Raw genomic sequence first — 14,985 nt, 5'->3', positions numbered from 1 at the left:
AAAACACAACCAATTCAAAAAACATCATACATTCTACATGCCAATCCTTAAAAAGACTTGAATAAATAGCTTATTATTCCAAGGAGTCAAAAAGTGCCCCTTCATGGTTGGCAAAACAGTCAACACTTCTCCACTTCCATGCAAGGTGAGGGACATTCATCATCAGAACACCATATTCTTAAGCCCATCCTCAAGTTCCATGCAAATTGCTGAAATATTCAGTGGTTTTCATGTTTTCATGATTTTCCATCCTAAACCGTGATTAAATGTGCATGTGATCTTCCATTTGCTTCCAAGCCTCTTCTAAGTTTACCACCTTCAATTCTAAACTGTCATTAAATATGCATGTGATCGTTCATTTGCTTTCAAGCCCCTTCTAATTTTAGGAGTTAAGATGTCTACATGGTGTAAAAATTTTTAAGTAGAGTTTCCTGTGCAAAGATTTACTTGATTGACTTTTACTTTGCATGAAAAGAAAATGTAGCTGTTGGGTGACTTTCAAATGGACATTAGTAGGTCTTCAAACTTCATTAGGTTTTTAAGAAGCAAATGAAGATTATTGCCTTTTGGCACAGGTTTCACATGTTAGCCTTGGCTTTGGCAAAAGGCTGGGAACAAGCCGACTAACTCCACACACACACACACAACACACACACACACACACACCTCTCTCTCTCTTTCTCTATACATACATACATACATACATACATACATATATATATATATATATATATATAGAGAGAGAGAGAGAGAGAGTATAACTTTAAAGTACATATTTGTATGTGTCAATATTTATTGTTTCATGACAAGAACGTGGTTTTGTGAGACGTTTCTAGCCATTTCTCATTTTTCCCAGGATGGCTCTAGGTCTTTCATATGCTAAATTTTGGTCATGATTTGTAAGCTCTGAAGAAAAAATGAACTTTGACCATGAAGCTGCTGCAAATACTAATAATCATGCTGTTTGGTTAAATGTGTGAGCTAGCCAATAATTTCACGCTAATGGTTTTCTCAGGAGGGACTAAAACATATAAAAATTGTCTTGACAAGCATGAAGAAATTATGGGCTGTTTTAGCCTTCATCGTGGTTGAGCTCACTCTAAATATCCAAAGGCCTGATAGAAAGTTGATGTAAAGACCTAGTAAACATACGCTCATTCTTGTGTACACATGCACGGACGACAGTGCATGCGTGTGAGTGAGCATGCGTTTTCACAATGATTTCGACCCATTCTTGGTCTGATGAATCCTTGGGGGGGCTGCTTGCTACTTAAATCCAGATTACCCAAGAATGATCTGTTAGGAATGTCTTCAAGCACTGTTGAAATGACATTTTCAGGTGCATCGAGTGTTAGAAAATACCCAACAGAGGGTACACGCAGCGGAAGACTGATAGTAATGCCCAGGAGCTCACATAGTGTGCGGTGTGGGTGTGGAATCACAGACTTCTTTACTTATGTGCACTGAGTAAAAGAAAAAGAAGCAACACCAATCTCGTTATGAGGATTATGGTATCTTTGAAGTTATGGATTCTCGTTTTATTGTCATTGAATGGCTGGCTATCAGTTAAGTACTCACCAGCTTTGATGGTCATGGTCATTGAGGGAATTGAACTACATGCTAATAATATCTCTTCAACACAATCACAACTGTGTCAAGATTATTCAAGTAAAATCCTTAATCAATGATTAAGGCTTTACTCAAGACAAAAACAAAATGATGTTAATACTCCTAAGCATTCTGGAATTCATTGCAATGACACAAAATACGACATTGGCTCCAATGCTAGCTCAATTTTCTTCCAGCTCAAGTTACCACTAGGTCATGTAATTGGGCCACCAAAAAAACTCAGAAATGAACAAATATTAACAGCATGCATGATTTGACAAGACCTTGTCCAAAAGTGGACATCAGCCAGCAGGTGGAAATTGGAATGTGGTTAGATAAGTAGAGGACCACCTATCTCCGGTACACTGATGTCTCACAGAGATCCTCATAACTGTCATATCAATCGTTCGATGACAAGGATCTATAGAAGGTGGCAAATTACAAAGAAACATCCTTCTTGCAGCTCACCAACTTCACAAGAAAAATGTTGGCTTTGGCAGTGCAAGAGAATGCCCAGAGAGAACTTGAGAAAGGACAGGTAAACCATGACATCCTACAAAGGTACAAGTCACGCAAGCTTATATCCCCGGAGGTCATTTACATTTACTTTTATTGAAGGTCCCATTGTCGCACATACAAAAGCAGATTTCCAGTACACCCCCTTTGCTCCTGTCGGCCTGTTTGATTCCACAGAGTTCTGCAACCAATTGAATTTACAAGTGTCAGTATTAAGCACAGAACACTGCCTTAATAGCACCTCAATGGATTGTTGCAAGTACCAAAATAAAAGCATTCATTAGACTGTCAGGCCATAAAACTCAGAACCGTTTTCAATTTCATCTTAGCTGCACTTACTGCTACTGCTACAAGGTTTGTGAGCAGATCCTCCACATTAAATGATGTTTTGCCAAAGGGCACATGCACAATACCCGTCTTGTCAGCTCTATATTCGACCTTACCTGCTTTGAACTCTGAAATTGCCTGCTCATCAACACATAATCCCACACAACTATTACACAAAAGAACTAATCAATATTTTAATCCCTACAGAAATTGTAGAGTGAATGAATACAAACCCAGTCTCCCATCAAAAGGATTTCTTTTAGAACGTTTCAAAGATAGTCCAACAACATGGCAACACGATCCACATGGGTCCAGGACAGCAAGGCATTCTTGGCAAACTAATTTGGGAGTTATCGATACTCTCCAGCAGTGGCTGCAAAACACGTATGATTGAGGCAAATTTTGTTTCAAAGTTCAACACATTTTGCATTGTGGAGAAGGGTTCTCCCTTGGTGAGACTCAACAGGATACTTCATACGCATATACTAAACATAAATGCACACATACCTTTCATAAACGTTTCATAGATATTTGTAAAATATACCAGAGAAAGCCTTTTCAAAAAACACTTTTTGTAATGAGTGCACCCGAAATGTAAGAAGAAGGGTCAGTAGACCCTACTGCACAAATAGGAAAAAGATGGCTTGAACAATGTCTGCTACCTCTCCTGATTGGATGCAAGGAAATCATGAGGATTATATGAGAATTTTAGAGCAGCCAGCATATTTAGAGACTTGAGGACCAAGGGTGAACCATCGTGAATATCCTTGGAGCCAAGAACCACCATGAGTATGGATTTGTAAAAAAAGAATTCCTTGAGTTCCGAGAGAGAATTTATTTGCTTCTCGACTCTACATACAGGATGTGATGCAGCACTCCTTATGCAAGACATAGGGTATCACAAAGACTATGACTAGGTTATGCAAAACTTTTGTTAACGCCTTTGGAGCGTTCGCATTATTATTCTTGATGGAGCTGAGGAAGACTCGCACGATCCACTTTACATGGGGCTAGGACTTCTTCCCACCCTTGCATATGGGAAACAGTCTTTTGCAAAGTTCAAAAACACAAATTATGACAACTTTTTTCATTATTTCTGTAACTACTATATTGTCATCTTACAGAACACTTTCTGCAGGCTTAAAAGAAAGCTTGACTGATAATAAAATCAAGATTTGCAAAATGGAAAAGCCGTCCAAGACCAACATGAGAGAGAACAGCATACTTGAGAGATATCTGTGGTTACAGTGCCTGCTTTTGGGTTAGGCATCAGACCCCGTGGTCCCAACAATCGTCCTAATTTAGCAACCTGCTCAAATTTAAAAAGCTCAAATTTAGAAATATCAAATTCCCATCCATGCATGTCAAAGCCCACAATGTCATATTACTTTAAATCAAGCACAATGACCACACTTGACATACAAATTACAGCCATGATATTACAACACGCACTAAATACATAGAATACACGAAGGCAATGGGTATATGATGAGCCCACAAGCCACAATTACGAACATCTATGACACTTGCTGCATAACAGAGCAACATAAGTCATATTTGTCAAGAAGCAGTGTGCTCAGATACTTAAATGTGTAAAAGGTACCAGTTGAGTCTAGATAATGGCGGGCACACGAGCAAAACTGTGAGAACTTTGATATAACGGTACACCAGAGCAACAATCAGTCATTACAAAATATTCCAATTTTCGTCATTGAAAAGTGTAGAGGAACAAGTTGACACACTGCATCAGCCCTTTATTTGGTCAGCTGACAAGCTGCAAAAACCAAGACTTGCAAATTTTAAAAAGCACGACTAACAAGCAGCTCCAGCCTCTTTGCTGTGGATTGCTATAACAAACAACACTGTAAAACAATGGAACACCAAGCCAGCCACTTCTTTGTAAAAAGATGAAGTCCCCCAAAATTTGAAGTGATCACATACATTAGATTATAGCCCTTCAAAGAATTGAATCAATTAAATTGCTAAATTGAGAAATTCAAGCAATTCCATAAGAATTTTCCCACTCTGATAAGGCCGATTGTCATGTGATACTAAATTTGAAAAGCAGATCCACAATGAAAAAAGAAATCAGTTTCCCATTACAAAGTACTTACAAATGTGGTTGTAACTACAAAAAAAGTGACTTGAGATTCAACAAGACATCAAATGTGTATATTTCACGAGGCACTAATTGATGTTGGACACCCTTAAAGCTTGGAAGGCAATCAGTATGCAGTACAAGATCCTGTCATTCTTATTTATCATCAGTTTCAACACCCGAGAGAATTAAGCTAGGTTAATGAGATTGGCACTGTTTCAAGCTGCTGCAAGGATGACAACACTGCGCTTTGAGATTAAACATCCCCAAACACAATGAGCAAGCCCTTCTCCCAGAATACTAATCCAATACAAACAATTCTACTTCTACGTCTGGATGGATTTGGATTGTCCTTCCAAGAACAGCAACCATGACCAAATCCAAGAGCTGTGATGATGACCAAATTCAACTAAAAGAGTAAACAGGACTTAAACCTCCCTCAATTAGTCATTACTATTACACAGATAAAATCGACAGCAGCAATATTCAACCCAGAGGCCAGAATACCAAACATCTTAGTGAAAACTTTGCAAATTATTTACTATGCAGAAAATATTGAAAGGGTATAGCATGAAACCTTCGGCATCATATCAGGGGTAGCAATAAGCTTGTCGAATTCCATGAAACCTCCAGAAATCTGCTCGATCAAATCTTCAGCTCCAACAAGATCTGCACCTGCATTTTTTGCCTCAATCTGCTTCTCTCCTACCGAACAAAAGACCATCTGTCATTCACTAAACCTTAAGGATTGCAGGTGAATCGCACACATTGAAATCATGTAGCTAGACAACCAGAATAAGAAGAAACTTTCAACTCAAAATACGTTGCCTTGAATGGAAAGCCTTAATAATAACCATGACAGGAGAGCACAAAGAATGGTATCACACAAGAGCCAAGCGAAGAAGGATGTGTGCATAGTCAGAAACCCAAAAAAAAACTGTCAGAGATATAGGATCAATCCCCCAATGAGGAGATCTCAATGGGTTGACACCTCTCAGCATGTATGATGGTAGATGGACCTGTAGCGGGCAGCAGATCAGAGTCCTTTCTATGGTTTGTTTGTAGCAGCCCAAAGGGTACCAAGACTGCCTACGTTGGCTGACTGCAGACAAGAACCTGTCAGGTCAGATCTGGTCAGCTTGGTCTGTAGGGCCCAGTCTGCCACTTTGGTGGGGATATTCAGGCCATCCATTGCAGGGGGCCAGGCATTCTTGAAGTCTCACCGTCAGGTCACCATTTTGGGTTAGGAGCAGCAGGAGAATAAGGGATCTATCTCACCAATACTTGCAGGGACGAAAGTCCAGCACACCTGGGTGCATTCCTACCCACAGTAGGAGAGCAAGCATAAGGATGCAGCAAAGGGATCTCTCTCTACAGTACACCATTGGAGCATATCTTTGCAGGAGAGCTCAGCCTTACGCAGCTACTGAAGCCTATCACACAGGCGCATGGCACAGAGGAGTGGTTTCCTTCAGAGGGTGCAGCGAAACATAGCACTGTTTTGGTACCTTACCTCAGGGATTGAATCTAGAGCTGTTGGTACATATGTTGGCAAGTTTTTGTACTTGAGATTCATCTATATATCTATTATTTCTTGGCTATACATCTGAGTACTCTTTTATATCTGAGTTGCCCACTTACGTTTAAGTAAAGCATATGTAGTTGAGTTGAGCTCCACATAAGTATCTTGTGATCTCAGGGTGAATCTTCTGCGCGTAGGAGTGTTGGAATCAAGCAAGCACCTACCTCTACTTTCTAACATGGTATCAAAGACGAAGGTTAATCCAGGGATAGCCTTGCTGGTGGCCAAATGGAAGCCACAGAAAAAGATGGATGCCAAGAATGAAGACAGGGACGCTCCTGATAGTGAAAACAAAGACGAAAAGGAAGAACAAGAAAAGGTGCTTCTATTGTAACATGCTTGGACACTTTGCTAAGATTGCAGAAAGAAGAAGGTGGACCGAGCAAAGAAGGGGGACCAGTCAGACACATCATCTGCCAATGTGGTGACCGAGGAACTCTTCTTAGAGACAATGTCATGTCCCATTGAGACAGAGTATGCAGACCCAGGGGTGATGGTGTTCATAGTAGACATTGAGCAGTGTTGCACAGATTTAGATTCTATGGTGGAGGATGGAGAATGTTGCTAAGTCATGGGATCGGAAGGCCAATCCACTACCACTTAGGAGCGCACCTAGAGATGGAGCTTGACGAGTAAGAGATCACAAGGGAGAGTATACCTACAGCCTACAGGGCTGCACGAAGGTATGGAAGATCAAGGTACTTATAGGAGGTACTTGGCTTGCTCTTATGGCAAGCATCACCGGACTGAAATTCCAGGATATATGTTTTAATTATGTTTTTCTGAAAAGTTCAGTAGACTGCTTTGGGAACACTCTTTGTAAAAGTGCTCTAGAGCGGAGGGTGAAAACCTTCCGTATAGACAGAGGGGAATCTTTCATTGCAGAGGGTTTCGATGACTGCTGCAAGATTACCTTCGAGATTAGCAACAACAAGTTCGAGTTACAGATCAAAGGTGGTGATCACGAGGGTTCTACAGGCAGGCCCAACTGCATGATGCTAGAAAAGGCCAAATGACCATGTTGTCAAAGCCTTCATGGTGGTAGGAGCCTTGAAGGTCAAAGAAAGATGCCAGTACAAGTGGAAGATCAATGGGTGATAGACTCACTCCAGAGTTGGCTGGAGGGATCCCTACTAGTGGGGGATCAACGGACAAACCACCACGATCTCATTGTATAGGGAATCGATAAACAGGATGCAAACAGACCCAAGATCTTTGGTACCTTTCTTAACTTTCAAGAGCGACGACTCAATGGTTTTGTTGGTGCCTTTGAAGAGTGTTCATGACATGGATGATGGACCAGAAGTTATACAAGTGTTCCGACTAGATCCAGTTGCTCGTAAGCAATGCAGAGAAGTTCGTGGAGATACTAGAGGTGCGAGATTCATAACCAGATACAGAAGATATCCTCGACTTGTTCTTGAGAGCTTCTGCAAAGGAGCTGATGGATCAGTTCTTTAACAGAGTTGACATTGGATCACAGAGTGTCATTGAGAGGGGCTGTTGGAGATATAGGCTCAATACCCCAGTTGTTGATCCCCCAAACGAGGAGAGACCAAGAGGTTGACACCGTAGTATGTAAGAGGGTAAATGGACCTGTAGGGATGAGGCTGCCATGTGGGCAACAACATGGCTGCCACTGCCTAAGTGCAGCGGAATATACGAATGGAGATAGAGAGCAGATGTGTGAATAGATAGAAACAACAAACTGCGACTAGAGCATAGTTGCACGAAACGGCCGTTTCTTGGCTGGAAACGGAAACGGCGAAACGGAAACGGCGTTTCTTGAAGAAACGCCGTTTCGTAAAACCTGTTTTTGCCCTAAATCCCAAAAGTCGTGATTTCGCCGCCAGGCTCCATTTTTCGCCGCCTCCCGCCGATCGCACTCCTCCTGTGCATCCTTGCTGATCTCTCCACCTTCTCTAAGCTCTCTCCATCCCTCCATCCTTTGCTCTTGGACTCTCCATCCCGTTTTCCTCGGACCTCCATCCTTCTCTCTCCATCCTCTTCATCCTTTGCTCCATCTTCTCCATCCTGCAAAAGCTGCAGCTTGGCAGCCTGCTCTCCATCCCTCCATCCTTCTTCTCTCCATCCTCTCTTTAATCTTACCTGTAACCTCTCCATCCTCCTTCACTTCTACCTAGGCTCTGATCCTCCAGGCTCCTTCCACCTCTCCATCCTCTTTTACCTCTGAGCTCTCCATCCTCCTTCTACCTCTCCATCCTTTCTCACTTGTGACCTCTCCATCCTCCTTCTCACCTCTCCATCCTCCTCAATGCCGAGAGATGCTTATTGGGTCCATGTCTCCCTCCTAGATAGTTATAAAGGAGGCACTGGCTCCAAGAAGTATGAATGATGCATTGATGCTTGAAGGCTGAAGCTTCAAGTCTAGATAATTGTATTATGTATGATTTGCAAATTGCACTCTATTGATAATTATATTATGTATAAAAAATAAAATTCTATACATAAATTGTATCATATTGCCGTTTCTTCCGTTTCCGTTTCGGCGGGGCCCGGAAACTCCGTTTCTTCCGTTTCTTCCGTTTCCGTTTCTTCCGTTTCCGTTTCGGCTGGTAACTATGGACTAGAGAGAGAATAGACTGTACATGAGTATACGGCAAAAGCTCTTCAAGTACAGCTGAGAAAACCTCCAAATAATGACCACAAACCTGGGCACAAACTGCACCCTGTATCACATGTGACATATACACAGGCTGGAAACTGCACCTAAATGTAGACTGCAAACCAAGGTAGAACTGCACCTCACAGAGCTCATGGGGAGGCTGTAGATTGTGCCTACACAATATACAAGACCAGGGCCAAATGGCCCTCTATGGAGCTGCTGATGTGGCCCACCAGGTCTGCTGACCTGGCCTGGTGGGTTAGCCAGACCTGGTCTGGCCAGTTAACCCAACCCTGCTCAGGTCGATTGACCCGAATGTGGTCAGGGTCAAACCAAACCAACCCATAACAGGTGTCAGACCAGGCCTCAAGTGTGGCCTAAACCAGGCCCTAAACAGCCTCAACCAGGCCCTGCTAACTGAGCCTCTCACCTTGGCACAAACCCCCTCCTAACCAGCAGAAATAAGTTATCCAGCATGAAGAGCCAAGGCCCATATGGCCCTCAACACAAGTGTCTTCTCATTAGTAAACTCTGCCATTGAATTATATGAATTGCATCTAGCTGCCCACACCAAAGTTCCCCCCCGCCCCCCCCCCCCCCCCCCCAAAAAAAAGACTTCTGAACCCACACTTTCAAACACTTCCATCTTCATATGCCTTCATGTCTAGCTTGACGAAAGCTCATCCAAAATCAATATATATACCTTTGTAAGACTAGAATAAGTCCAATCATACAAATTTAGAATTTTTGTTGTTCTAAAGATCAAAAATCCACAAAAAAAATAAAAGAGAAAATGAAAGAGAAGAAAAAACAGGTAAACAAAAACTTTTACGAAAAACAGAAGGAAGACATACTTAGCAAGCAAAGCAACACTTATGTCGTCATCAGTGCCCAAGCATGCCTAAAGTACTTATAAAAACCACAAACACGAGAGAGAAGCTCTTCTTCCAAAAACTCAACTCAAACTCCAAAAAGACATCCATTTGAAGACTATGATGATCATTGTAAAACTTTCAATTACTCTGAACAGGAAAGGGCTACCATTAATCTATGATGGACGCCTGCTTCTTAGTTGTACACTCTCCTTTGCTGACCCACAAAAACTCACACAGACAACTCATCCAAAATCAATACCTCAACGTCTTATACCAAGTGTCAAATCGCATGAAAACCCAAGAATACTACAGGGCAAGAATGATCCCTTCAATCGACTTGAATATGTCAGGCTCTCTAGACTCCTACCCACCCTCATCTTTCCCTACATTTGAAAAGCTTCAAAGTCATGGGTGGCAAGAGGCTAGTAGTCACCTCCTGTTGTTGAGGGTGGCCTCTCTTGAAATCCTCCCTAAATACCTAGGGTCACACGTCCTCGAAAACTAACTGACAAGATTAACCTCACCTCACCAATACTCCCTATGGTTCCCACTCCAAGGCCTCATATGTCCCATCACTATAGGTGACACTGCAAGTTGGAAACCATCACCTCTACCATTCACTTTCCAAGGTGGAAACCATCACCTCTACCATAAAAATTTCACACCATCAACGGTAGCATTCTCTTCTCTAGTTTTCTACTAGCATCTCGATAACAACAAAATAGCCGACAACCCCATCGACATTAGCCATTTGCACCTCAATAAAGAAAGATTTGCCTTATTTTTACTTGGTAGATGAGCCTTTTGTCTTTTGCACAAGAGAGAGATACTTAAAATTAACCCACAAGGAAGAAATGCCCTTTAGATGCCACATATACACGTCTACACAAGTGGACTAAAAGTAATCCTTGATAAAGGACTTCAAAAGTATACACTAAAAGGAAGACTAAAAAACACTTGGGAAGGGTAAGGAGGCTCAAGCATCACTCATTATAATAGATTCTTGACATCATAAATTCTAACTCATTAATTATGAATTATCTTTAAAAACAAGAAATTACAACACTTACACTCGTGCCTCATCAACGTGAGAATTTTAAATGATCAACATATAAACTTCAACGCCTCAAAGCTAAGTATCAACATGCATCCTTTATAAGATACATCTAGCCACTTTAGACTTAGCTTGGAGAAGCAACCTAGGAGTCAAATCTATTCAAATAAAATGGTGCATAAATCTTGGCTAACACACAGCTTGTACCCACAACTTCATTGAAGAGAGAAAATCTCGATAACGGCATACCTTGTGTAAGAACAGCAATTCTAACAACTTGGCCAGTGCCTTTAGGCAGAGACACCTACAACAAAAAGCAAGGAGGCCAACAGTAAAGTTGTATTCCATTCTCATGCTAACTATTGAGAACCAATTATAAAAATAATTTGAATATTGCCAATCAAAAGAAAAAAAACCATCCTCCAAGGTTAACCATTTTCCAAGCTTTCTTGACATGTTCCCCAACGAAACAAATAAATCATATCCTCTACATGGCCAAACCATTAGTTGAGAGAGGATAAAAGAGGGGTGAAAAAGAGGTGAGAGAGCATTACTAATCAAAGGGGGAAGCAATGATGAGGGTGGGAGACAGTATATATGTCGATCCTCCCCTTCTTGCTTCCTCCTCACACCTCTCTTTTGGCCATGTTTCCTTATGGCCACATCTCCCTTCTCATAGCATCCTCAGCTCTCCCTCCAACGTGCTTGCTGCAATACAAGGTTGGCTTCTCCTGTCAGAAGTTAATGATCAGTGCCCCCAAAATGAGGAAAGCAAGGGGGCCTGACACTTCAAGATATGTTTTGGGTTTAAAGAAAGGGTTCATGCATTTGGCACATGGACACTACATATAGCAATTACAAGAATGTGGTGTCCACAAAGGATAGCCTCACAGGGGTTGGCCCATGTAGGGCTCAAGTCAACCCTGTTCCAGAGCTGAGTCAGTCCATTACAGCAGGGGGGAATGGCCTTGCCCTCATTGTATACAAGGGAGCCTTTTTGGTCCATCCTCCCATCCAAAAAGACCATTGAAGCCTCATGTTAGGAGCAAGAGTAACCAGCAGAAATATGAGCCTTTTACCCACTGGAGTAGTGCTCAGTTTGGTGCAACCATAAGGGCTGTACTTAGTGCACTTTAAGTAGATGTTACTGTTTGGGTCTATTTACGGTAAACAAAGGCAACAAGCTGTAGGGTTCAACAATTTCATGCAGTCCCAGGTCAGAAATCATCAAATCTCTGACAGTTTTTGCAAGTGTAGTTGCACTTTCCTTCCTTACAATAAGGGCTTCCAGCAAGATGCTCTTCAGTAGATGGCAATAACGAGATCTGGCAAAAATACTGAGCAGGAGGTATTATAAGAGTAGGGAATCCATGGGATTGCTTTCAATGGATTCACCCCTACCTGCATTGATCCCCTCAAACCTCCTTGCAACCCTAATGTTTAAGAATACGCACGATATAGATGAGAATCCAAATGCAGCTATCTCACGCCTACAAGCACTTAACACATCCAAAGAGAACTCACCGTGGCTCTTAGCTGCTGATCTCCATACTTAGGATCAATGTTGAGACGAAAATGAGCTTCTGCTGTTTCTACAAATTTGGTGTTCGCTGTTTCTTTGAGTAATCTAATAGCCATTTCTGGACTATATTCTTGCTTTTCCACTCGAACCTTCTGTAACTCCAACAACCTTTTGGAACGTGTCTGCATGCAATGAACCAAATGTCAAGCGTTTGCAATCAAAAAATGAGGAGTAATACAAGCGAAGAAGTCCATGGTGATATCTATGGAGCTGAATGAAGCTTATGATGGACACACATGACTTCATGAGATCTAATCTGCATTTGGCTTTGCTTTGACTTCCTCAGAAAACCGCCTGTAGAAGTTCAACAGAGGAGTTTGTTGATAGAGAACACCAACTAAAAGAAGAAAGACAAGACAGCATGGATAATCCCACACAGTGCCACATTGCAAATAAGCTAAAATTTGTGAAAGTCCAAAGATGCAAGCTTTGAGAAAACCAGCACATGGGCCTAGCCCAGAAATATATATGCAAAAAAGCTTAACTTACACACCAGACTTGCCAACATCACACAGTCATTCAAAGACTTGAAGCTTGTAAGCTCTTCAAACAAGCTTCACTCCACCTGCTCAAATAAAGAGACACACATACATACTATTGCACATGCAGCCAAACATATGACCTCTTCTACATGACCTGCTGAAGATGCAGAAACATCAATTTATCCACAGGACTTACTTCAAAAGACAGACCACGAGGCAAGATGGTTAAATAATGCAGTCCTACGTTGCAAGTAAGCCGAAGCTGGTTTTTAAAAAAACTTCGACCACTCCGTTTTTGAAGCCCAAGGATACAAGCTTTGAGAGGGCCGGCACATGAGCCAAACCCAGAGATATACCTAGATGAATCCAGGAACATTCCCAAACTCATCCTCTAAAAACACAACATAGTGCAGTTTCAATCTCATGATAGTCACTCACAAGGTTGAAAACCATAAACTCCATCATGCATAGCAGGGACTAGCTACTATGACATCCACACTGACGTCATCAGCTCCCAACAGTGGGTGTAGACCATAGTATAAAAATATGCTCTCACACATACAAATCCACACACCCACACATACTTGAGTATCCATTTATACAAAGTCTTCGTACTGAGTTTTTGTCGGCACTCCGGAGGTGAAGGGCAGACTCAGCCATGATGAAGGCTAGCACTAAAGGAGAAGGCCAAACCCAGAGATATACCCACAAAATTGCCAACCTTATGCATCAGACTTACTGACATTAAATCACACACATCATCTAAAGACAAGAAGATTGTAAGAGTCTTTCGAACAAACTTCAAGGCATCTGCTAGAATACAGAAATACATCCATGTGTTATTATAGGTGCAGGCAAAGATATCATCTCGAGTAGAGAAGAAGTTCATTAGTGTGAATAATAATGCCATGCTGTAGGGCTGAAATAATAAACTTACCAGTGTTGTTAGTATGATGGCTCTTGTGAAATTTAACCCTCTGTAAAGGCTCCCATGAAAAAGAAACTATGAGCAGCTCGTCATTCACAACATAAGCGCATACGACTGATGCTGGCTGGACGGGAAGAAAAAACAAGTATAGGAAACTCTACTACGTAAAGTACGCCTCACATCGCAATGACAACGAGCGGTTGAACTTGCGGTGTTGAAGCGGCTCCACGATAGCCCAGTACAAAGAGAAATTACAACTACGAATTTAGACGTTTCTCTACAGGCTTAAAAAATGCCAAAGCGTAGGGGGGTGGCTAACAAGAAATCGTTTAGAAGTTTAAAAACATTCTCTGTTCCGGTGTGTGATTAGAGAAAAGGGTAACTTCAATTTGAGGAATACCTGCGGGAGGAATAAGCAGAGGGGCAAGAAATGCGTGCACAGGGGCTCACCCGATCCCTCTTGCGAGGCAAGGCAGCTTTGCCGGTCTTGGGTTTGACGGCAGGGGAAGGGGGGGCAGGGGGAGAGTCTTCCTCATCTTCGTCCAAGGTAGGGAAGAGCTCGGTGACGGCACGGAAGGGGTCTTTGGGGTCTCTACGCCATTCGAAGCCCCTATCGTCTCCTTTGCTGAGGAGGAGGAGTTTAGAGGAGGAGGAGGAGGAGGAAGAGGAGGAGGAGGAAGGGAAAGGGGAGGGAATGGCAGAGCGAGAAGGGATGGAGATGGAGATGGAGAGGGTGGAGAGATCCAAGAGGCAAGATGAGGCAGTCATTGGAGCAAGCTTTGAGTGTGTGTGCTTGTGTGTGTGTGTGGTGCTTTTGTGTGTTTGTGTGTGTGTGTGTGTGTGTTTTTTTTCCTGTTTAGTTCTCAGTTTGTAAGTTGGCAAAGGAGAAGCATCCAGCACAATTCCTATGGATAATGTTCTCTTCACCATCCACATCCTTTGTCCCCCTTCCCCCAAATCATGCCTAGGGAGTTTTCACACTCTCTCACCAGCTCACTTTCGTGACGCCAATGAGAATTTGTGCTCACCATACCATGCTTTCACAAGCATTCCAAAAAAAAAACAAGTTGAAGTAACTTCAATGGTCCTGCCTTGGAAAGTTACGTTTAGGTTGTCTTCTGAGGTATGGTTACCTTTCTTTGTTTATTTTGTTTGGTTTTTTTTTTTCTCTCTCGCCTTTGTTTGTATTGTTGTATACAGCAATGAATGGTCCGACTAATGAACGTAATTTGTGTCGTATTTTGCATTTTTTCCTTTTGAGTTGGTCCATATGTGGTCAATAGTTGTTCCCTGTATTGTTGTACTTG

At 42.1% G+C, this 14,985-nt stretch overlaps 1 protein-coding gene across 1 annotated transcript; it reads right to left on the bottom strand.

Annotated features, from left to right (window-relative positions):
- Positions 1-1,843: 1,843 nt before the first annotated feature.
- On the bottom strand, positions 1,844-14,591 carry EMB3126 (Ribosomal protein L1p/L10e family). Its single transcript, XM_087380343.1, has 7 exons — positions 14,129-14,591; positions 12,211-12,390; positions 10,936-10,990; positions 5,127-5,254; positions 3,677-3,760; positions 2,464-2,589; positions 1,844-2,305 (listed from the first exon to the last, which is right to left on the bottom strand). Exons 1-7 carry the CDS (start codon positions 14,444-14,446, stop codon positions 2,177-2,179), a joined length of 1,020 nt encoding a protein of 339 aa, XP_087236469.1. The 5' UTR covers positions 14,447-14,591; the 3' UTR covers positions 1,844-2,176.
- Positions 14,592-14,985: the final 394 nt, after the last annotated feature.

Source organism: Dipteris shenzhenensis, chromosome 10 (genome assembly GCF_047967505.1).
Source record: "Dipteris shenzhenensis isolate YYH24624 ecotype China chromosome 10, Dip_SZ_1.0, whole genome shotgun sequence".
Lineage (NCBI taxonomy): Eukaryota > Viridiplantae > Streptophyta > Polypodiopsida > Gleicheniales > Dipteridaceae > Dipteris > Dipteris shenzhenensis.
Note: the sequence above shows the minus strand (reverse complement) of the source record. Positions and strands in the feature narration are given on the sequence as shown.

Bases quoted from the DNA above. Each gene is read 5' to 3' on its own strand.
- EMB3126 (XM_087380343.1), bottom strand. From the start codon at position 14,446: ATGACTGCCTCATCTTGCCTCTTGGATCTCTCCACCCTCTCCATCTCC. The intron at 3,761-5,126 runs GTTTCATGCTAT...AAATTTGAGCAG, and splicing joins CCCCTGATATGATGCCGAAG to GTTGCTAAATTAGGACGATT. The intron at 2,590-3,676 runs GTATGCTGTTCT...GTTGATGAGCAG, and splicing joins TAACCACAGATATCTCTCAA to GCAATTTCAGAGTTCAAAGC.